Here is a 24,768-nt window from a genome sequence, read left to right on the forward strand (position 1 = left end):
CCCTGCTGTGATGCCTAGCCGCAGGGCTCCCATCCCTGCTGCACCTCCTAGTATTGGATCGCCTGTCACCATTGCGCCAGTGCCTGTCCACGTGATGCTTCTCTCTCTTGTCATCCCTGTATGTGCTACGCCTCACCTGAGAGTGCCCCCTCTGGCCCTCCCGTGCAGCCACATACCCACTGTCCCTCTCTACTGACAGCCTGGCACACTGGTGCTGCTCAGAGTAGTGCGCCGCTGACCCTAGCTGAGTGACCTGGCTCTACCCTGGCGCACACTAGGCCCCCCTCTGGCCCTCCCAGTCCAAGTCTGGCTGCCTGTCGCTGTGCCAGCAGCTGCAGTCTCCTCCCTGACCTAACTGCCTGGCCCTGAACCAGCAGCCGCCGCCTGACCCCCCCCCCCCCCCCAGCAATAGGGGCCACTCCTTCAGACTTCCCCCTCATGGTGGAGTAATGGCCCTGGCCTGCTGTCCCCTGAGTCCAGGATCCACCCCGGCCTGCCCCAACCCAGAACTGGTAACTGGGGGCTGACTCACCGAGAACATGGGGGGCGCCTCCAGCGGCGTCTTCATTCCTGGCGGCTTTCTCAGGTACCAAGGAGCCCGCCGTCCTCCCGCAGAAGGGTGCGCCCTTGCCTCTTCGTCGGCCCGCGAGACTAAAAGTGCAGATTTGATTAAGATGGCCACTACACACAATGGCTGTGTTATATATGACTGGCCTAAAATCCTGCCCCCTCCATTAACTTTCCAATGCCTAACTCCTGGTTCCATGGGCTACAATATAGCTGATTCACAGTGGGTGCCTGCCACTGGTTTTTCACGCTCTCTGGCCCCATCCTGTGATAGGATGAATTACAGCTTCAAATATCCGGTACCTGCCTTAATATGAATAAAATAGTTGCTTTATTGTCTTTAAAATATCTGGACCGTCTATGTATTTTTAAAGTAATAGTTGCCATGTAGATATATTCTTATTCAAGACTAGTGCCCCACAATGTCTCCAACAGCCACCTCTGTACATTAGAACTGTTAAATAAACTAAGAAAAATAAAATCTATAGGCTAGGTAACAGTCTTGGTGGATTTATTTATTTTAATTAATGTTAGATTATTTAAAACAAACAATTATAGTTATTTGTTTTTTTCCTTTCTGACCCCCCTCCCAACATGAGCGGTGCTGTCATTGACTGGACTGAATATGTAGAAAGCTAGAATTGGGGGCTGTGGGTAAGGAGGCAGGCTATTGTGCACAATGCAGCAAAATATGTATTATTTTTGCAATAACACATTTGATTATATAAAAACACAGCATGTTTTTGAGAATACTTGTAATTCTTCTTGTAAGTGGTGCCCGTTTTGGCCCTTTAAACAAGGATCCTGCTACTTTTACTAGTTTCCATGGTATCATTTTAGGGCTGTAAATGATATTGAAAGCAAACTACCACTAGATGTCGCTTGCATCACATTTTATGACATCATCAAGTAAATCACTGAGCTCCAAAATCCCCAGAGAGCTTTTTAGTACAGACGGTGCCTCTCCTGATCATTCTGGTCTGGACACTCCAAGACCACCAGGGGGAGCTGGTGCTCTCCTTGCATCGCTTGAGAAGCTCAGACGGCCGAACGGAGGTCCAGGGAATGGAGAGAGCTTGCCATCGGAGAGCACCAGACATTAAGGTATAGCTAAAGAGGGCATTGGCCTATCACTGCAATAATAAGTAAGAAGCCACCTGCCAAGCAATGGAAATATGGTGACCAGGAAAATTTAAAGCTGTATCCAAACAGGGCCCAAAACCACAAGTGGTTTGGAATCTGCAAAAGGTTATATTTGTGGAGACTAAATTAATTAATGGGAGTTAGCTTGGTTTAATAGCAAGGCACGGTCTCATAATCACTATCCAAGGGATTTACTAAACAATCTGAAAACTTGCAAAAAGTTAAATCTGGCATGAGCAAATTGTAGTGATCATATGGCACCAAACCTGGCACCCTAACATCCATGCAACTTAATGGGAAATTCTGAATAAGTAATACGTTTTCCTCTATAAACAAACATCACGAATCACCCAAAAACAACAAGCCACATTTAGGTGTGTCAAGATCGTTTTCATAGAGGATAAGTTTATTCCAAATGACCATTACAATGTATGGATGTTAGGGTGCCAAGTTTTAAGATCAATATCATTTGGTTCAAGCCAGATTTAACTTTTTGGAAGTTTTTTTTGGAATGTTGGTTAGTTAATAATCAGTTTCATGAAAAAGGAGCTGGATGACAGGAAGCCAATCTGAATAGGAAGCTGGAAGAATAATATAAAGCTAACTTCAGCCTTTCAATGAGAAGCTTATTTCAGCATGATGAACATAGTATTGTTTACATCTCTACCCCTACTTAACTCCTGACATACATCATTCCTGGCTGGCTGCGGCCATGGGAAAAGGTGATATCTCGCACAGATTTTATGTCTTCCCTCTGTATCATGATTAGCCAACTGCATTCCTTCTGCTATTAGTATAATGTCAACTATCACAATCCACAATTTAGTGACTTGCAGAGTGTAATACAGAGCTCCATACAGAGCTTTTTATAGCAGAACATCCCATCAGCATTGTTGGATGACATGTTCCAAACACTTATTACCATTCTAGACTGAAGGTATGTCCAGTGTCACTGATGGAGAGGGTGAATGGACCAGCAGGTTAATTCCCAGGTCCCTACAATAAATGGAGGCCTAATGAGCAGTATGAGACATAGCTACTACTTTCAAGAAGAAGGCCCTAATTAGGTACTTTGCCAATATAGTCATCATTTCATTGCAATTACAGATATACTGTCTCATAGCGATTAATGAAATATGTTAAGGCATTAGAAATGTATTTTGATTGAATGCTGAAAGTGACTGCTATTTGAGATTTCCAGTTGTTATTTATTTCATATTTATACATCTCCGCAGATAAAGTTGATGTCCATATATTAATTTGCAGGACATGCAAAGATCTCCTGCTGAAGGTGGAGATTGTTCCAGCCAGTCCATTGAACAGGAAATCCAAGGCAATGCTGCTTCCGAGGAATACCCAGCCAGGTACATTAAAAAACAGCCCTGTATTTATATGAAGTCCCTATTCAAGCAATATTTGACAAAAGTCATATAAGCAAATTAATTGCTGAATTCACATCCACACTAACAATGTGTCTTTTTTAATTTTAAGGGATTGTTTAACCCCTTAAGGACCAAACTTCTGGAATAAAAGGGAATCGTGACATGTCAGACATGTCATGTGTCCTTAAGGGGTTAAAGCTTGTTAGTATGGAAAAATAGTTAAATGTAAGCATTAATGAGGGTTCCAGTATTTTCTAGATTCCTATATGGAATTACGTCATATATGACTCCGTATATAATTATATATTTATGTAATCTCTATATCCTCACCAAATATATTTGCACTGTCGTAGAGTGTTAGAAGATCTGCCTATGTCAAAACAGATCATTCATTTCCTGCACAGTTGAATGCTTGCATATTAAACATTTCACCTGTTTGAATCTCCAGATCTGATTGGTTGCCAACGTAACATGTTCTTAACAACAATTTATATTAAATCTGCATCTGTCATATTTAGCCTCCAAGTTGTAAATTATTGTGAATTCAAAGGGAATTACAAAATTTATATTCAATAAATGTTGACTAGTACAAAGGATATTACAAATAAAAAGGAGAATAATAGATGTAATTTAATTAGAGATTTAACACAGAGCTATTCATATATACAAGTCATTATCAATGCATGCTGCTTAAAAATTGGTTGGTGAACTGAATGAAAACCAGAATCCCTCCCAACAGTTTACCCTGATATAAGTTTGAATGGCTCGACAAATGGGAGCATAGAAGCATGACTTGCTATGCTCAATAAGTAATTATACTGTCCTGCGCTCAAACTCCCACTACTCCTGGACAGCAGCAATGACTATAGTACACATCAGCCAGATACATACTATAAAAAAGTTACTTGCGCACTATCCTAAATCCCTATGCATAATGAAATAACTGATTTTGAGATTTTTCAGTATCACTCCAATGGCCATTTAAGTGTAAGCTCACCTGCCACGTCAAGGCAAAACCTCTCAGTTGAGCTGAATACTGTATGTTTGTTTTTTTATTTTATTACACAGCCATGTTACAATGCTGCCACTTACCCCATGTGTTTTCTATTAAGGGTTAATAGATGTTTAGGGGTTAAGAAAGATACCCCTCCCTCTCTCATTAGAGATTTTCACCTGTTAGCTGAAGACCGTAAGGTGAATTGTTAGTGCAGGACTCACTTAAGAGGTTTGCCTTGACATGGTAGGTGAGCGTACACTAAAATGGCCATTAAGTGATACTAAAAAATCTTCAGTTATTTAAATGTGCATAGGGATTTGGGATTGTGCGCAAGTAACTTTTTTTTTTGGTTTTTAGGGCAATACAGAACGCCAATATTTTGAGACATTGAGACATGGCACCCAGACCACTTCATTGAGATTAAGTGGTGTGGGTGCCTATAGTCCTCTTAACACTAAACACCATATATAATCTAACTTTGATATTAAAGGGACATAACAGTCACTATTGCAACTTTGTCTAAATTAAGTTATGGAGCCAGGGTGCACTCTTACCTTAAAGAGTTAAACCATTCTCAAACCTCTTAACCCCAAAGATTGCCTTCAGCGCCAATCTCCGGGTGGCATCCGGCTTCTGAATCGGAGTTACAGGAAGCACAAAGTGCACCAGGCAGGGCCGCCGCTAATTGGATAGAAAGATCAACTATCACTCTAAGCCAATCAGTAGCTTATCATTTTCAAAAAATGTGCCTTGTTAAATTTAATAAATTCATGAAACTCACTTTATCTGCTGTTTATTATTTGGAGTGTGGTAGGGATGCAGGTGGTGCTTTTAGAATTCTGTTTCTACAGGCACCTGTTGAGTAAATCCAGCCCCACCCACTAAAGATACTCATGTGCATGTAGCTTCTGAAATACTCTGCTCATGGGCTGACTTTGTGCAGCACAAGTCTCTTATAATGCACTTACTGGAGACAATTCCTCTGTGTCCTCAGAAGCAGAACACCAGGGAACAAAAATAGGACATTGGAGTCCAAAACTGCAACTGTTAGGAGGCATGTATATAAACAGGAAATAAAACATACAGGCCCACTAATAAAAAGCCTGTAAAATCAGGAGGTTAGATTTCCTGCTGGTACCTTGTTATGTGTAAAGAAGGTTAATTTGTTTTCTCTTTCCAAATGAGATCTTGCTTCCATTTTGTGTCTTTCATGCACATGCTCCTCTCCGTTTTTGTTTCACTCCAGCAAATCAGCCAATCAGCCCTAATCCCACTATAATATACTTTCTGCATAAACGTCACTCTCTGGGGAAAAACTGTTATTTCAACATTCACTTTCTACCTCTTTCATAACTCTGAACTTCCCTCATACTCTGCCAGTAACGTTTTACTATCCATCTTATCAGTTCTCTTTTTTTCTCTCTCTTATTTTCTTTTTTGCTGGAGAGTGGAAATTATGAGAGAGGAGGTAAATGGGGGAGGGGGGGGGGGAAGGAGGGTAGGGTTTCCCACATCTCCCCCACCCAGCCGGTCAACCCGGTCCCGTCAAGTCCACTAATGCTATGGCATCCCAGTCTGTCTTGAATAAGGCGTAAGACGCCATCTGGTGATAAAGTCAAGCCAGGACATCCACTTCTGTATACACCTTTCTGTGGTGTCCCTCCACTTTGCCGTCATAAACGTCATGGTTTGAATCTTCTCTACCCTATCCAGCCACCACTGAAATGGCAGCACACCTGGCTGCCTCCGATGCAATAGAATCAAAGACTTTGCTGTGTTCAGCAGATGTTTAGTTAGTGATTTTTTAAAATATTTTGACAGAAGGACTTTGTATGATGTCACAACATTGTCAGTAGACAAAGCGGAAGATCTGTCTCAGTAATTTCTATTATGGTAGAGTGTATCCGATTCCAGTATAGTATGATCACTGGGCATGGCCATCAAATGTGGAGACCTGGTTTGACCTGTTCCCACATCTCCAGCACACGTTCAAGAACTCCGGGTCCATGCAATGAAGCACCTCATGAATCCTGCACCAGTTTGTAAGCAACTTATAGTTTAACTCCTGATACTTGGAGCAAATGGAACTCTGGTGAGTCAAAACGAAAATCTGTTACAATTCTTGGTCAGTTAACATGACACCTTACTCAGTCTCTAACTAGTTGACAAACGTTGGGGACTGGCCGCTGTGCGCACGCCCCTTTTAGTGATACGGCGCACACATGCAGGCGTCATGACATCAGTATGGCTGATTATACGAAGTGTTAAAGCCCTCTCATGTTTTGGGGGTGTGGTTACTCAATAACGCCCCCAAACATGAAAAAGCTTGCTTAGCTCCATTCACAGTGCCCTGTTGATGTTTCTGAGAGTCCCAAGAGTGAGTTTTATATACATTTCTGTTGTTGTTTTAGTATTTGATCCAGCTATTCTCTCACTATTCTGTTTTTCAGGGTTCTGTGACCTTGCTCTGGTTTTTGTTATAGTGATTTCTGGCACCCTTTGACCTTGGCTTGTTTTGAAGTTTATACTTATATTTTATTTAAGTTCATTAAGCCCAGCCACTATAAAGTATAGGTACTTTCTTTGTCCCTCATTGGTGGGTTTATTTTCGGTGTGTTGGATAATATATACCATGACAATATCAAAATCTGTCTAGGTCCTCTCAGGGAGTAGTGCCTCCAGTGACTTACATGATTGTGAGTGATTGGTCTTAGTTATTGGTCTGAAGGGGCAAAGTGTGTTGGACAGCTTGGAAACGACTCTTATCAAACCCCATTCCTTCAGTGTCACTTCAATAATGGGGTTATCCACCTTCTTGGACCTCATCACAGAGCTATCACTCCACAGCAAAGAGGGGAGTCTACCCTCTGCCTGCGCCAATTTTTGATCCACCCATAGTTTAGAGGACTCTCGGACATGCCCATCTGCAATCCTGAGCAGGTGCATTGCCCGGTAATATGTGGCCGTAGATTGAACTCCATACTCTTAAGGAGGATAAGTTGGGAACTTTGAACAAAAGCTGCACCCCTCTCCCATAAAAAGGATAGTAGACCAGTTGAAAATAGAACAGTTGTAACCAGTTGAAAATAGGCCCTAGGTATATCAATGGGGATTGTGTGGAAGAGGTATAGAAGTCTCGGTTAGAGGTTCATCATGACTGCGTTGCTCTGTCCGAACCATGAAATACATTGCTCAGTCCAGCAAGACAGATTGGACACCAGTGTTTGCAACACAAGCTGAAAACTTACTTGATACAGGCATCCCAAGTCTCTGGGCAACCATATCCCAAGATACTGAAGACGTTCCGCACACCAAGAGAACAGTTACGATATACTGTATACACCATTCCTAACTGAGAACAACCTGGAGAGGGTGTCATTAACCCGTACATGCCGTTTAAACCCCATCTGCAGTAGAGTCACGAAAAAGGAACTGCTGGTTCACTCGGTTAATAGCCCTCTCTACATTTGTTGAGAGGAGGAGGAGTTCCCTGCCCTCCTTTTGAGCTGTATGTATTATGTTAAGTGACCTGATGCTGTTGTCCCTTGCCTCACTACCTGGTATAATCCACACCTGATCCAGGTGGACCAGCTCTGGAGGGGCCCTACTTAGGCGCAACATCAGCGCCTTGAAAAAAAGCTTCAGACCTGCATTCAGCAGAGAAATTGGCCTGCAGCTGGCACCTTCCTTAGGAATTACAGTGACAGAATCGCTAGGGAACTGTCCACCAGTGAGGAGGGAATTCAGACCATTAGGCAGTTTTGGAATGAAGACATCCCTGTATGTCTTAATATACAGGAGCAGAAGGCAATCTCATCTTAGAAACAGAAGCAGTTTTTCCAGAGACAAATGGGCCTCTTGTTCTTCCACAGCATCTGGAGACAATGTACAGGCAAGATTTTGATTTAAAAATTCAGCGATCCTGGGGGCTCTTGCACAACATGATCCAATGGAGCCATAAATTGGCTTTTTTGCGGGAAATAAATTATCACCATCCACGACCCTCGATGCACATGGGCTTCCGGAGCCAGGGAGAGGGTTGCTGCTGGAGTTTAAGTCCCTCGGAGGAGAGATCCTTGCTACACCAGGTGGGGGCCTGCCTGGCGGTGAGTGTAGTCGACGGCCGCCACTCCACTATTCTGCCCAACGGAGCCCGACAAGCGCACGGAACACTGGCAGACCTGGTCCTAGCCCCAAAGCCACACTTGGAGGCACTGCCAGATCATCGTGCAGGCCCAAGGCCCAACCTAAGATGGCGGCGGCCGAGTGAGCGGGAACCAAACCGAAGAGTCCACTGCAGTATACGTACACCATCTGGCCCGGCACACGCGACAATAAGCACCAACCGACCCATACCTTGCAACAGCACCCAGGACCGGAGATGATGACCACCTTAAGCCGCAACACAGACTTACCCCAGGGGCACCCCCTCTCCGCGCTTCTCACAAGCATATGGCCCCATCTGAGAGACAATGCCACATCAGAAGGCCCCACACTCCAAAGCACGGCACACCCTGTGACGGAGACAGAACCTCACTGAGGAATCAATGCTGCCATTATCCTTGGCCCATCCACCAAGCCTCCAGAGCCGACATCGGCTGACCAGGGTGGATAGACTCAGAAGCGGACTACGCTCCTGTAAGCCCAAATGCTGTGATAATGCACGATATCGCTGTACAGTTCATACCTAATGTACTGTTTTCACTTGCTCCTGTGCCTATCTGCTATGCTATCATTTAATGTTTAGACCACTGTTTAGCCATGGCATGTTTATATATTGAGCATCTGGGTATAGCACAAAGTTCAAATATTCTTATACATCTAGACAGACATGTACCTAAATGACAGGCTAGCATTACACAGCATAATGTTACTACAGTTTCCTACCAAGTTAATCTAACCTAACTATAACTATAACTCTAACTATACATGCTTCCTTATTGCCGGAACGCACCAGCTACCTGATGACTGAACTGATTGCCCAGCTTGTAATTAACCAGTTTTATTAATTTAAAAAATTGTGCCTTTTTTTTTTTTAATTCTTTATTTTTCATGCAATAGGGTTTACAAACAGCCCTTCTATGCCACAACAGCAGGAACAGGCGTATCAAGGCACATAACATGATGACAATTTTTTTTTTTTTTTAATAAATTCTTTATTTTTGTTAGTGCATGAAATAACATTTTAGCTTTCTGAACCACAACAGTTGCAGGAAACCATTGGATAACGGTATATAACATGGTATAGAGATAGCTGTGCACATTTAAAAAAAAAAAAAAAAAAGGTGAACTATAAATGAATGTAAACGGAGTTGTCAGACAGTTTAAGTGAGGAGTAATGACAGTGCATAGAATAAGAGGAGTGTTGGCTAGATATATATATCCTATGAACTATTAACATCATTGTAAACCAGAATCTTTCTAACCGTTACACACATTGAAAAAACATTTCCAGCTAGTATTTCTGATTCTGTCTAATTATGTTGTCACGTGTTAAGTTTTATAATATATACTCTCAAGAACATCAAGTATGTAGAAAACAATAGTATTGAGGACGGTTGTGATAGCCTAAATCATGGCTTGTAGGTGGGCATAGTAGGATGCCTACGGCTATCTAGTGAGCGCCATAAGCCTGCTTCCACCTGGGTTTGTGTCGCTAAACAGGCCACCTATATGTAAAAGGTATGATGAGTTGTCCCGATGATAATCTGCTAGCTATGCATTAAATAACAAATGGTTATATCAGAAAAAATAAAAACGGTATGTTAGCAGGCTGATTAAACATTGTGTTCCTTGCAAATTAACAATCTAACTGGGTAAAACAGGCTAGGGTGAATTGTGATATGAGATTAGTGAAGTTTGGTTAAGTCTACCTATAAAATAAATACACTGTTATAGCTTTGATGCCCCTGGGTTAGCCGTCTTGAATCAGAGTCCCTGTCCGGTGACTGATCTCGGCCTGTAGCCATCTTCCAGAGTCCTGAGGCTAGCCGATTCCCTGGTTGGGCACCTATTTAACATATGTGCAATGTCCCCGAGCAGCCGCCGCTCCAGGGTGAATTAGGACGTCCTTCAATTTGTGTGGACTAGTGTGAGTAAAATGAGCAAGCTTGAGTACAGTCCCCTGTGCAGGCTTATGTGTCGGCTTGAGTGCAGGCCGCTGCGCAGGTTTGGGTGCTGGCTTGAGTGTAGGTTTGAGTGCAGGCTTGGGTGCAGGCCGCTGTGCAGGCTTGGGTGCAGGCCGCTGTGCAGGCTTGGGTGCATGCCGCTGTGCAGGCTTGGGTGCAGGCCGCTGTGCAGGCTTGGGTGCAGCCTGCTTTGCAGGTCGCTGTGCGGGCCGCTGTGTAGGCTTGGGTGCAGGCCGCTGTGCAGGCTTGAGTGCAGGCCGCTGTACAGGCTTGGGCTCAGGCTTGAATGCAGGCCGCTGTGCAGGCTTGGGTGCATGCTTGAGTGCAGGCCACGTTGCAGGCTTGGGTGCATGCTTGGGTGCAGGCCGCTGTGCCGGCTTGGGTGCAGGCCGCTGTGCCGGCTTGGGTGCAGGCCGCTGTGCCGGCTTGGGTGCAGGCCGCTGTGCCGGCTTGGGTGCAGGCCGCTGTGCCGGCTTGGGTGCAGGCCGCTGTGCCGGCTTGGGTGCAGGCCGCTGTGCCGGCTTGGGTGCAGGCCGCTGTGCAGGTTTGGGTGCAGGCCGCTGTGCAGGTTTGGGTGCAGGCCGCTGTGCAGGTTTGGGTGCAGGCCGCTGTGCAGGTTTGGGTGCCGGCCGCTGTGCAGGTTTGGGTGCCGGCCGCTGTGTATATCGTCGTGCAGGCTTTGGAACAAATCTGTGTGGGTTGTAGAGCAGGCCTGTGACTCTGTGCAGGTGTTGCGGTGGTCTGCCGGGAAGCCTCTATCCCCATACGTTTCTGCGTCCGTGCTGCAAGCTTGGCCCAGAACCATGCCCAGAAGCGCTTAAAGGCTCGTGCAGTTTGGTCCTCGTGGGGGGCCATTACCCCGTGTGTCCTCACGGCCGCCACCTTTGCCGTTGGAATTGTCAGCCGCTCGGTGCCTCTTATCTCCTCGCCCCAGGCCGACTGGGGGCCGATAGCAGGAGGGGACCGGGATAACCCCCTCCGGTCCCATTGGGGGGGAGTGGGGAGGGGGGGGTAACGGGGGTTCCGTGGCATATTTCCAGCCGTTTCCGGCGGCAGGAGAGTGTCTGTCTCTCCCGCGCCCGCCATGCTGGGAGGCCTCGCCAGGGTGTCGGACGTGTACCGGGGCGATAGTCGCTTGGAGGGTATCGTTGAGATAGTCCCGGTGTCCTCCTTCGCCTGGTAGCCTTTATCCGCCACTCGGTTGCCGTTTCTGTCGCGTATTGTCGGTTTTTCTGTTGGTCCTGGCTGGAGCTGTTGAGGGTTGCGTCCTCTCGGTTCCACGGTCAGGCCCCCGCATGATGACAATTTTAAGTTGCACATTTTTTGTTTTTCTCCAACAGGATATATACTCATGGTCTACAGTGAAAGATTATGCATAGTGGCAATTGTAGTAAACTTGTAAATGCAAGACAGACGGGTGTAACTTTTGCCATCATAGGAATAACAATAGTAAGATCAATAAAACATATTAGGTTGAATTGGGACAGCGTAGAGCCTAGGTTGTGTTGATAAACTCATCGAGTACAAGCAGTTATATGGTTAATGATATAAAGTAATATTCAGCAAAAAGCTAGCCCCTGTATTAAGCATGCTGAGTAAGCCCGGAAGCTGTTTATGCTGTACATTGTTTTACGAATAGCTAATGTTGGCTGAGCGGTGGATGTATATGAGTGTCCCTGGGCGATCCAAGGTACTGTATGTACTAGTAAACCTTCACTATGCCTGGGTCTAAGGCTCTCTCACTACATGGCTCCTATGTTTCTAACAGCGTTTGACCTATGCCCTCTGCCAATAGCCTGGTGGCCATGCTAAATGCATAGGGTATTCGATGCTCTTATAAACTCTAGTGAGGGAAATAGTGTAGGTAGATGCACTGGGTGGCTTAAAGACTATTGAATGTGCCACCAGGTGTGTTATTTTAGGTAGCTCTATGCAATAAAGGAGTCATGCTAGGTTAGGTATACTCAGAGTGGCTGGACTATAGGCGATGGTGAAAACCTGGTGTATGATACAAGATAAGAAAAGAAAAACCCCTGCCACCTGTGTTTCCCTCTCATGGCTTCACTAAACATTTGAAAATAATAATAAACCTGCAAACAGGGATGACATTTTTCTGATTATTGGTATGTGAGGGCTAAGCCCTGGCTCAGGAGTCCCAATTGGCTTAGGTAGCTGTATAAGAAGCTCCCACTCAGAGCCGGCCTTGTGCCCCAGGGGGGGGGGAAACCAGTGTCAGCCTGGGGCTCTCCGCCTGTGCAGCTTACCCCGGATTCTGGAAGGCGGGATGTGCCGATGTCTACCCTTTGGTGGAATTGGTGTCTCCGAAGTCTGTGGATATTTCAGCTGAGTATGTTGTTGTCTGGCCTCGAGTGTTGCCCAGAATTTGGCGAATATGTCGTCTAGTTTGCTTATGGTTGTTGCGCAGTAGACCTTGGCTGGACCTCTGGACATGCTCGCCGCCATTTTGTAAGCCATGTGGCATCTCTGCATGCAGCTATCCGGGCTGTGTGATAGCGGTATGTCTGTTCTGGGAACTGAGATGACCCCCTCGGCTCGGGGGGGGGGGGGAGGCGGGAGGGGGGCTGCGGCTTTGAGTTTCAAGGTGCAGTGTCTGGAGAGCCGCAAGAGGCTGATGGCAGGCGTTCTGTGTCAGGGCAGTAACCTATCAGGTCTCTGTACATGTCATCAGTCAACGGTTCTAGTTTCCCTAGAGGTGTCATCCCTTGGGTCTACAATACAAGGCCTGCAATCGTGCCCTTGATGAAGAGATATCTACCCTCAGGATCAGCTAGTTAAGCTATACACTTAAACGGGACAGTGTAAGCGAACAGGATGCCCACCCTTCCCTCGTGTTTAGAGTTCCTCTGGTCTCACAGTGCAGGGTGTCCTGCAAAAATGCTATAGACACCTTATTCGCCTTCAGAGCCTACAGAAGGTGAGCATGTCTCTCAGGGATGTTCAGCCCATCATTATTGCTTGGTCCAGACCTGGAGTGAAGACGTGATGTCGAAGGTAATGAGAGAAGAGGAGAAAAAAAGGGTCGGGGGGAGGTAAAAACCAGGAAGAGAGGGAGAATAGGAGAAGCTAGTATGAAGAATAGAAAATGGAAAAAACAATGCAACAGTAATTTATGTACACAAGGTGGCTACGACCTCAGGTGGGATGTATCAGGTGAGGAACGTGTGTGACCAAAACTAGGTCCTATCCCCCTCCTCTACCTCATACCAATATTCACAATAGGGCCAGCCTCTGGGGAATGACATAAGCAGCTGATACCGCCACACCAAGTACAGTGTGTTGAGGGCTTTGGAAATTGATAAGTTGGTATCTGCTGCCCCCGACCCAGTAAGCTGAATAAAGTGGCCCACTAGTGCAAGAGTGCTTTGGAGACCCGCTACCTTACTATCATTATTAGGTAAGAGTACAGTATGATATCTATACCTATGTGAAAATTGCTTCATAGTATAACCGCTAAGAATAACGAATCTCTGAAGGAGGTCCCAACCTGCCTCCCCTGAGGTAAAACAATAATCCCCTGTTCCTTGTTCTTGCCTCTGCCAACAGACATCCTTCTGCTCAGCACAAGCCTTACTAAAGTGTGATAGAGTAACAGAAATTACTTAATATTACAAAAGTGTTTTTATTTTTCATTTTCACCTATAGTGACATGAAGTAATTGCAGTTTTCCTATAAGTGCAAGGCTACAACAAACCTGTAGCACCAGTGCGAGGAGCAATGCCAGCCATTTGTCAGTATGACCACTTGGGGGCACCATCAATCCAGGCAAGGCATGCCCCCCACCCAAAATCAAAAGAAATTGCAATTAAAGTCCAAGTAGGTAGACCATGTCCACAAAATCATGCCCAATGTCACCAACAATTCTCACATAAGCTTTGATATTCTCCTGTGTAGACTTAGTATAAAGTGGCCTAATGTATGCTTAGAAAAGTCTGTCATTTCACATTCCTTCTGCATAGTACTGTTGTAAAGAGCAGTTATATTAGAATATATGACTTGCTGTCAGCCAAACCACTTATGGCATCTTTCTTGAAAACAAGAAACCATTGAGTGTCCATGCATAGCAACTGACAGAGCATACAATTTCAAGGTGTCCCAATTCAGCTTGCAAGTTACATAGACATTACACATTCAGAGATCTTCAAAACGGTCAAGTCCATTAAGACAGAACTGAAGAGAAATGCCATTTTTAGTGCATGTTGTGTGACTTTGCTGGATATTGCAATCCTACAGGTGGAGTTCCACAAGCTTCATGATTGTACTATAAAACATAAAAAAACAAAAACAATGGCAGTTACAAATAGCCAAGTTGAGACTATCCGGGTTAGTCACTAAAGTGACCATTAAATTGAATTTAAGTTCAAAATGGCCGAACTGGAAACAATCTCAATGTCAGCTGTGCTTTCATTTTGACTACCCTGTTATTGAATTTGAAATTCAATATAAATTCACTTTGGATTCTCACTTTAGTAAATAACCCTGTTCCATTGATTTAGAGAATATTTCCATATTGGCTTTCCTGACCACTTAGAATGAAAAACCTTGTTGGTGAACTAAACAACCTTTCTTTATTTCCACAGGTCTCTCTGGCGATGCCCTGGATGCCATTGCCTAACTGTGCTTCATGTCCCTATTGATGTATTCATTGCCACGGGCAGAGGATTGCCAATCGGCAGCCATCTTAATGTGAGCAAGGAGGGGTGAGTGTAGATGCTTCACAGATCACAGACCACAGACTGACCGGCATTTGGAATCTTACAACTTTCTAATAAATGCCCTTTATTATAAGCAGTGTTTCTGTTTTTATTCCTTAGTGACTAGGAAGTATAGATTTCTTTTTTGTAACTCTTATTTAAGAATATAATGTATGGGCTACATTAGAATGGTGTTACCGGGTTTATATAATAAACCAGGAATTGTGGAGGATTTATAGTTTAGTGAATATACCGAGTGTTTCAGTAATACGTGTTCAATGTTAACCCTTCTGCCATGTGTAGCAGAAAAAAATGGTGTCTGAGTCTAATGGTACAGGGGAATAATAGGATATTAAAGGAACACTATAGCTTTAAGAATACAAATGTGTACGCCTCTTTTGCTCAGATCATCATGATCGATGATCTCAGCCAATCCAATGCTTTCCCATATCAAAGCAGCAGGCTGCTAGTACGTGTGCGCTACAAAACACCACACTGTGCCAATTCTCTGAGTCCATCTGATTGAAATAGTGGATTTTTACCCCAATAGTTTGGTGGTAGCATCTCTAGTGCCTGCCAGTATGACAGCCAGCACAGCAATGTTTTCAACTGCAGGGGTAAAACGAGTGGGACATGGCACAGAGATGAAGTGATCTTGGTGCCTATAATGTTCTTTTAATATTAAGTTTTATATTCCATACAAGTGCATGGATGCAGAAATAAAGTCAAATGAATAATTGGTAATTAACTGCTAATTAATCAAAGCCATTCAGTTCAACAAATGCATAGTTTAAAAGCAAGTAAGTAGATATCTGACACTGTTCCAATCAACAATTAACAAAATGATGGCCTTTAATGATAAAAAGAGACAGTGCTGAAGTTGCAGGTTCCTGACTTGCCAATCCAAGTACTTAAAATCAATATTGTTATCAGTCTAAACAGATCTAAGTTAAATGTTTCCTGTTCCATATTTTCTGTCCACGGCTTGTGCTGTTAGCAATCTTTACATGACCCAGTTTTATAAAGAGACCTAGGACCTATAATCATGGGCAACCGTCCCCAGACACTCCACCCTGGAACATTTTCTTTAAGGATACTTTGCCAATATAAAATATTTTGTTTAAAAGTATCATTCAAGATGAATTTAACAAGCCTACATGTGCAAAGTAAATCCGAGGTGGCCAAGAGGCAGATTCCCTAACTATAACTGAAGATCTACTTTATGACCATCCCTGGTTTAAAGTGTTGAAATATAAGCAAAATATGGTGTAAAATGTGATAAAATAGCAGATAAGATTGATTGTTGTATTTTTCTGCTGTGCTGTTTATTACTGCTAGTAATACTTTAATGCATGAACGTTAAAGTTGATTCACAAATTTTTTTATTGTTTTTTTTTAAAATAGCCCTTGTTTAACAATTTAAGAAACTTCCTCAAAACTCGGTCAGTAACCTGCTCGTACTACCAGTAAAACCCTCTAGATTGCTAAAACTTGGCATTTTGCACTTCTCAGCTCTTAACGTAGGGAAAAAAAAGTCCCTATTGCATTAATCAGTTCTCCTTATGAAGATGCCATCTCAGCTAACTTTGCTAGTAGTAAATTCTGCCATGACTTATAAATGGAAAGCTCCACTTTTTTATTTCTGGCTTCCTGTCCTCCTCAGGAAAAATAGAGACTTGAACAAAATCCCCCACGTGTCACATAAAACAAATTAGATCCCCATGAACCTCAGTGAAGCCAAAGAGAGATGAGCGACATTTAGCTACTTCATAAACATAAGGGTCTGTCGTGTAGTTGGTGCTTTAGTCAAACATACAATTAGTGTACATTAAAGAGCATTGTACAGCGCTATGGAATTTTGCTAGACACTATATAAATAATAAAATAGTAAGAGCAGACAATGGTACAAGCTTATATCTATTATTACTGGCATTTGCAAAGCACCAACAAATACTGATGCGCTGTACAATTTTTTTTTTGGGGGGGGAGACAGTGCAATATACATAGACTAACACAAAAGGAAAAGAGGACCCTGTTAATGAGCAGAAACTAAAAAACTAACTTTATTGTTAAAACACAGGGCGGGGACTGAATGCGACTGCCAAGCAAGTAAGACGCAGGTTGAAGGAGCTTCTCGGCCTAACTTTAAAGCTAAGCCTATAACTCAAGCTGTTTTTTTTTTTTTTATTGATTTTTTTAAAATGTATTAATTGGAAGAACACCCTGATTTAATGCTGGACTGAATTTTACTGGTTTCACCAGGTGCTTTTGTCGTGCCAGTTGTGACTGAGGCCTGCTAGCTATCTCCTGCCAGGGGAGGGAAACGAGTCCCCGCTTTGGCTCACCTTGTGCTATTATTTGGACTCCGTTTTTCCCCTTTAGAGGCTGCTAATGTCAATTCTGTACATATTCCTCTGCCTCCCCTTCCTCCCACACTGAATTAAGCCCTCCCTAACCCCTATCCGGGCCGGATTAACATAGGGGCTGATGGAGCTGCAGCTCCAGGCCTAGGCCCAGGCCCATGGAATAGGCCCACTAAAAAAAAAAAAAAAAAAAACTTTTTTTTTTTTAAAACTTTTTTTTTTAACACACTGCACTTAGGTTTGCCACCTGACTGGTATTTTAAAGCACAGCCGGTATTTGAGGCTGCCTGGCCATGATGGTATTGCAGTAATACCGTAAATACAAATGCAAATATTTTTCTCAGTATGAAAGGAGATTACTCTGCAATACCAGCACTGGCCAGTAGGGGTCACTATGTATGGAGAGAGGCAGGGATAAGAAGTTACATCATCTACTCACTGATCTGCGGGTAAGCAGCTACACAGCACAGAGAGTCCAGACAGCAGCTCCCAGCCTGCAGAGACAGACTACAGTTCAGGTATGTGAAGGATGGGGGGAAAGGCAGCAGGGACACATGGAGACACTGGGAGACGTGGGGACACAGACACTAGGGGACACTGGGAGACATGGGGACGCTGAGACACATGGGGACGCTGTGAGGCATAAGGAGACATTGGGACACGGAGACACTAGGGATACAGTGTCACCATGTCTCCCAGTGTCCCCATGTCTTCCAGCCCGTGTCCCTAGTGTCTCAGTGCCCCCTAGTGTCTCAGGGTCTCCTAGTCTCCCAGTGTCTGTGTCCCCATGTTTCTCAGTGTCCTCATGTCTCCCAGTGTCCCTATGTCTCCCAGCCAGTGTCCCTCGTGTCCCCAAATGTCTGTGTCCCCCAGTGTCTCTGTCCCCATTTCTCACAGTGTCCCCAAATGTCTCCCAGTGTCACCATGTCTCCCAGTGTCCCCATGTCTTCCAGCCCATGTCCCTAGTGTCTCAGTGCCCCCTACTGTCTCAGGGTCTCCTAGTCTCCCAGTGTCTGTGTCCCCATGTTTCTCAGTGTCCTCATGTCTCCCAGTGTCCCTAGGTCTCCCAGCCAGTGTCCCTCGTGTCCCCAAATGTCTGTGTCCCCCAGTGTCCCCAAGCCTCCCAGCCAGTGTCCCTAGTGTATCCCCATGTCTCCCAGTGTCCGTGTTCCCATGTCTCTCTGTGTCCCTAGTGTCTTAGTTTCCCCAAATGTCTGTGTCCCCATGTCTCCCAGTGTCTCTGTCCCCATTTCTCCCAGTGTCCCCAAATGTCTCTGTGTCCCCATGTCTCCCAGTGTCCCCATGTCTCCCAGTGTCCCCATGTCTCCCAGTGTCCCCATGTCTGTATCCACAGGTGCCCCCATGTCTACCAGTGTCCCCGGGTCTCTATGTCCCCGGGTCTCAATATGTCCCCTGGTATCCTAGTGACACAGGACACACTGAAGCATGGGGACACTGGGGAAAAATGGGGACACAGACACTTGGAGACTAGGGGACTGGGCGACATGGGGACACTGTGATACATAGGGACACTGATGTCAGGCTGGCCTTCCAATTCTTTGGACAGGCATGCCCCGTTTAGGCAGTTCTGGTCACGTGATTTGTGTCAGTGGCCCACCCTTTTACCCCGCCCATTGACTTCCTGCTTCACTGGACACTGCTGTTAGGGGGTATGGATTCACTTGAAAGATGAAAGCATAAATTAGGTAAAGAGATTAGCATAGAGTACAGTGGGACCTCGGTTTACAAACGACTCGGTTAACATAATTTTTGGTTTACAAATGAAAATCCATTAAAAATAAGGCCTCGGTTTACAAAGATTTTTTTTTCCAATACAGAGCAAGTTACCCCAGGATGCATTGCACCTGGGAGATTTATAGCACTGCCCCCTGCATGCTGGAGCCTGTGGGTAGCACGTGGCGTTGAGTGTGGAGGTGTTGGAGCGGCTTTTGCATTGAGTTTTGGAGCCATTCTGGAAATTGTTTGCAGTTGTTTGGGGACTTCTTGGTGCATTTCTCAAGCCATGGAAAGGTAGGGAGCTGAGCTTCGTCGTTGGCATGCCTTTTATTGTGTGTTCTGCATTGTGGGTTGGTTTCCATGCCAGCGAATTTTGACTTTTTTCTGACCTCCAGAATGGATTAATTGGTTTTCAATGCATTCCTATGGGAAACCGCGTTTCGGTTTACAAACTTTTCGCAATAAGAAACGTCCCTGAGAACGCATTAAATTCGTAAACAGAGGTCTCACTGTATGTGTTTTCTTATAGCTGCATCCTTTGAGTTTCCCTCCAACACCAACTCCATCAGATACATGATGCTTGAGAGGTATGACTGTTTTAGTGTTTTTGGTTGATAAGATTCTGTAATTAGGCCCCATCATATTTGTCAGCTGGGCTCTTAATCTGGCCCTGACCCCTATGCTATTATTTTAAAACTCCATTCCCTCCCTATCACCCTTCCTCCGCTGGCTCAGGGCATGCTCCTGCTTTCTAAATTGGTAAAATGGATTCTCTATGAGAAGCCACTGATTGGACCTCGGCATGGCTTCTGTAACATCTGAGAGGAGGTGCCCCGAGCAGCTCTGGAAGCTTCTCACAGGACTTTATTTAAGATGCGTAAACCTTATTTTAAAAATGCTTTTGAACATTTCTTGAGGGGGGGAAGGGGTGGAGGTGATGGGAAATTGCCAATAGGGCATTATTGTAGTCTACACAGAAAAGTGTTAAGGTAACCCTTTAAATGTGAAATTCACTTTGAATTCCACTTTAGTAAAAACCCTGTTAGAATGCAGTATGGCTGAGAGGCAAGACTGATGGAACATGAAAGTGTTCAGTGATTTGAATGTGAAACATTTTACTCTGAAAGTCTGCACACATGGAGTTTAACCTTCTGCTGCCACAGTTGTAACTCCACTTCTGGCAGTGTCATTGGAGTGTCAGTAGCCAGCCAAGAACAAGAGTTAATGAAGTGGTCTGGGTGCCTGGTCCAGCTAGGTTTAACCCTTTTTTCTATAAACATAGCAGTTTCAGAGAAACTGCTGTTTATATTCTGGTTAATCCAGCCTCTAGTGGCTGTCTTGTTGACAGCCGCTAGAGGCGCTTGCGTGCTTCTCACTGTGAAAATCACAGTGAGAAGACGCCAGCGTCCATAGGAAAGCATTGTGAATGCTTTCCTATGAGACTGGCTGAATGCACATGTGGCTTTTGCCGCGCATGCGCATTCAGCCGAGGAGGCGGAGAGGAGGAGAGTCCCCCGCCTGGCACCTCTCCTAGAGCCCAGCGGGAGGGGGATCCTGAGGTTGGGGGCACCCTCAGGGCACCATAGTGCCAGGAAAAAGAGTGTTTTTTCCTGGCACTGTAGTGGTCCTTTAAAATCGGTTGTATAGAACTGTATTCACTGGCTGAAAGCAGTCGGCTGATGCTCTCAGCCAATGAATGGAAATGGCCTCAGCATCTGGCTTCTGCAGTTCTTGATGTTACTTAAAATCGCAGGGAGTGAGGGGAAAAAAATTTTTGGGAAAGGAAAACCTTTCCTAATTAACTACGTGTCCTATGTCTGACTGAGTTTGTAGCAGTGTGAGCACATAGTAGTGTGTCATTGTCCAAGTGTGTTCATACTGTTGTCATTGTGTGGTGATTTTGTCTAAGTGTGTGGGTAACAGTGTTCATATTGTGTCTGAGTGTGAGTATACTGTGATTGTGTGTTGACGTGACATTGTTGTCTATTGTGTCATTGTGTGTGTGTGTATATAGCAATGTGTGAACCTGCCATAAATAATAGAGGTGGACATTCTGGCTCAATCTCTTGCCACTCTCCCAGAGTCCTGTCAGAGAAAAATACAGCAATGCCAGTATTTTTACAATACTGGCACTGTCCAGAGAGCCTCAAATACCGGCTGTACCGGTAAAATACCAGCCAGCTAGTAACCATGATCACAAACTGCAAGGCAGTGCGTGGCAGGGACTAATGGATGTTGTATCATAGCATGTCCATGGATATTAGCAGGAACATTGCTGTACCTTGTGCTCGAATAAAGGATGAAACATGCCAAATTGGAGTTGCACTCTAATGAATGCAGTCCTGTTTCAAAGATTTATTTTATGTTTTGTGTGACAGTCACGAGCAACATTTTAACCTTGACTTCTTAGCAGTGAATCCAATTGCAACATTTTTGTACTTAGAATAGATAACCATTACAGATAGGGTGATTTTTTTTTATTTTTATTCTTCATTTCTAGAAAATCTAATCTAGCCTTTTTGCATACAGAGTAACTAAGAATTGCAAAATTGTAACAATTTCAAATGTTCTAGAAATCAAACTCTTAAAACATGAACACTGAAACTGTTTTTTGTTTTGTTTTCCCTTTTCTATCATCTTCCTTTTGTAAGATTAGTTTCATGAGTACATGCAGACAGGTTTTAGTGCAGCAGATTTGCGCTGGTTGAGGTTTTAAACATGTTCTATATGCCTAGTGGCCACCTTCCTACATTGGAAAATAACTCCCACAATCCAACATTGGACAGTGTTTGTCCGGAGCCATAGGAAGATAACCCTGAAATGGCTGCTCCCACATTATATGGGGAGTGAAGGCAAGTGTGTTTTTAATTCCTACAGCTGCACAGATCATCTCAAGAAACACTAAATAATGATATAGGATCATATAACGATTCCCTCTTGATCTTTGTTAAAATATGTTAGGTCCTATCTTTCTGTAAGAATAACATGTTTCCCCTAAATCATGGGTGTCAAACCTTTTGGCTTCCCCCGGGCCACATTGAACAAAGAGGAAATGTCTTGGGCCGCACATAAAATATATAGTATAATTTATGTAATAAAACTTCGAAACCCCTTTGCTTAATTTTGATATTTTGTTTGTTTAGTAGATAACTCCCCTATTTGTTATCATTATGTGGAATTGCCATATTTAAGGATACTAAATTAGGAGCTATCTACTAAACACATACACATGTACATACCGTGTTTCCCCGAAAATAAACCCTAGCTGAATTTTCAGGGTGGGCTGCAATATAAGCCCTACCCCGAAAATAAGACCTAGGCAGGGCCGGCACCCGCCGGCCCTTTAAATGCCTCAGCCATTATAGAGCGCGCTCAGACGGCTGCCGCACTGCCTCACCTCCCCTTCCCTGTAGCGTGGCCGAGCTCCTCTCTGGTCCGCGACCCGCCCGGACTGACAGGAAGTGCACACTGAGTGAGAGAGGAGCTCGGCCATGCTACAGGGGAGGTGAGGAGAAGATTGGAGGGGGGGAGGGAAGGAGGAGGGAGGGGGGAGTATTACAGGGAGGGGGGGAGGGAAGGAGGAGGGAGGGGGGAGTATTACAGGGAGGGGGGGAGGGAAGGAGGAGGGAGGGGGGAGTATTACAGGGAGGGGGGGAGGGAAGGAGGAGGGAGGGGGGAGTATTACAGGGAGGGGGGGAGGGAAGGAGGAGGGAGGGGGGAGTATTACAGGGAGGGGGGGATGGAAGGAGGAGGGAGGGGGGAGTATTACAGGGAGGGGGGGAGGGAAGGAGGAGGGAGGGGGGAGTATTACAGGGAGGGGGAGTGAGGGGGGAGTATTACAGGGAGGGAGGGGGGAGTATTACAGGGAGGGAGGGGGGAGGGAGGGGGGAGTATTACAGGGAGGGAGGGGGGAGTATTACAGGGAGGGGGGAGGGAGGGGGAGTATTACAGGGAGGGAGGGGGGAGTATTACAGGGAGGGAGGGGGGAGTATTACAGAGAGGGAGGGGGGAGGGAGGGGGGAGTATTACAGGGAGGGAGGGGGGAGTATTACAGAGAGGGAGGGGGGAGGGAGGTGGGAGTATTACAGGGAGGGAGGAGGGAGGGAGGTGGGAGTATTACAGGGAGGGAGGGGGAGGGAGGGAGGGAGGGGGAAGGGAGGGAGGTGGGAGTATTACAGGGAGGGGGGAGGGAGGTGGGAGTATTACAGGGAGGGAGGGAGGGGGGAGGGAGGTGGGAGTATTACAGGGAGGGAGGGAGGGGGGAGGGAGGTGGGAGTATTACAGGGAGGGAGGGGGGAGGGAGGTGGGAGTATTACAGGGAGGGAGGGAGGGAGGGAGGGGGGAGGGAGGGGGGAGTATTACAGGGAGGGAGGGGGGAGTATTACAGGGAGGGAGGGGGGAGGGGGGAGTATTACAGGGAGGGGGGAGTATTACAGGGAGGGAGGGGGGGAGGAGGGGAGGGGGGAGTATTACAGGGAGGGAGGGGGGGAGGAGGGGAGGGGGGAGTATTACAGGGAGGGAGGGAGGGGGGAGTATTACAGGGAGGGAGGGAGGGGGGAGTATTACAGGGAGGGAGGGAGGGGGGAGTATTACAGGGAGGGAGGGAGGGGGGAGTATTACAGGGAGGGAGGGAGGGGGGAGTATTACAGGGAGGGAGGGAGGGGGGAGTATTACAGGGAGGGAGGGAGGGGGGAGTATTACAGGGAGGGAGGGAGGGGGGAGTATTACAGGGAGGGAGGGGGGAGTATTACAGGGAGGGAGGGAGGGAGGGGGGAGTATTACAGGGAGGGAGGGAGGGGGGAGTATTACAGGGAGGGAGGGAGGGAGGGGGAGTATTACAGGGAGGGAGGGAGGGGGGAGTATTACAGGGAGGGGGAGAGTATTACAGGGAGGGGGAGGTGAGGGTCTCTGGGGGGGTTACACAGCGCGGACACCGGCTGACAGACTGGCTCTAAGCCCTACCCTAAAAATAAGCCCTAGTGTGTTTTTTGTGATTAAAATTAATATAAGACCCGGTCTTATTTTCGGAGAAACACGGTACATAATCACAGATATACACATACACACAAAAAACCAATCACAGATATACATAGACACACACATAATCAGAGACCTGTACACACATATAATCACAGACCTATGCACAGACATACACATACATAATTACAGACATACACCCATAATTACAGACATGCACACACACAAATCTCATTCAAACACACACATTTAGTAATTAAGGAGTCCACCCAGTCTCCATACCTTCCTCTGGGAGGGCTGAAGTGGATCGTTTCCCCGGTGGCCAGTGGATCACTGTGCTCTTTCTGCACAGGTCCCTTGCCTGCCCAGTAGTGATGCCGATGATGTCAAATCCCAGCTACCTCCTCACTGCAGGGCACACGAGGGAGCTCTGTAGAAAGAGCACATTAAAGGACCACTATAGGCACCCAGACCACTTCAGCTCAATGAAGTGGTCTGGGTGCCAGGCCCCTCTAGCTTTAACCCTGCAGCTGAACACATAGCAGTTTCAGAGAAACTGCTATGTTTTACTGCAGGTTAATCCAGCCGCTAGAGGCGCTTCTGCGATTCTCACTGTGAAAATCACAGTGAGAAGACGCTGAACGTCCATAGGAAAGCATTGAGTAATGCTTTCATATGGGCTGTTTGAATGCACGCGGCTCTTGCTGCGCATTCGGATCGAACATCGGCAGGGGTTGGAGAGTTCCCCAGTAGAGATGTCGC

The 24,768-nt window shown here is 45.7% G+C and overlaps 2 protein-coding genes across 3 annotated transcripts in view; both read left to right on the forward strand.

Moving 5' to 3' along the window:
- BSDC1 (BSD domain containing 1) overlaps positions 1-24,768 on the forward strand; it is a 427,812-nt gene that overhangs the window by 55,769 nt on the left and 347,275 nt on the right. The window lies entirely within an intron of this gene.
- FAM229A (family with sequence similarity 229 member A) overlaps positions 1,486-24,768 on the forward strand; it is a 34,109-nt gene continuing 10,826 nt past the window's right edge. Inside the window, exons 1-3 of one of the 2 annotated variants that reach the window (XM_063444540.1) lie at positions 1,486-1,671; positions 2,977-3,074; positions 14,816-14,921. In XM_063444540.1, the coding sequence (XP_063300610.1) occupies positions 1,633-1,671; positions 2,977-3,074; positions 14,816-14,921 (243 nt within the window). In that variant the 5' untranslated portion in view covers positions 1,486-1,632. Of the gene's footprint in view, positions 1,672-2,976; positions 3,075-14,815; positions 14,936-24,768 lie in introns of both variants that reach the window. The other variant, XM_063444539.1, reaches the window with a different exon arrangement.

Source organism: Pelobates fuscus, chromosome 1, assembly GCF_036172605.1.
Source record: "Pelobates fuscus isolate aPelFus1 chromosome 1, aPelFus1.pri, whole genome shotgun sequence".
Taxonomy (NCBI): Eukaryota; Metazoa; Chordata; class Amphibia; order Anura; family Pelobatidae; genus Pelobates; species Pelobates fuscus.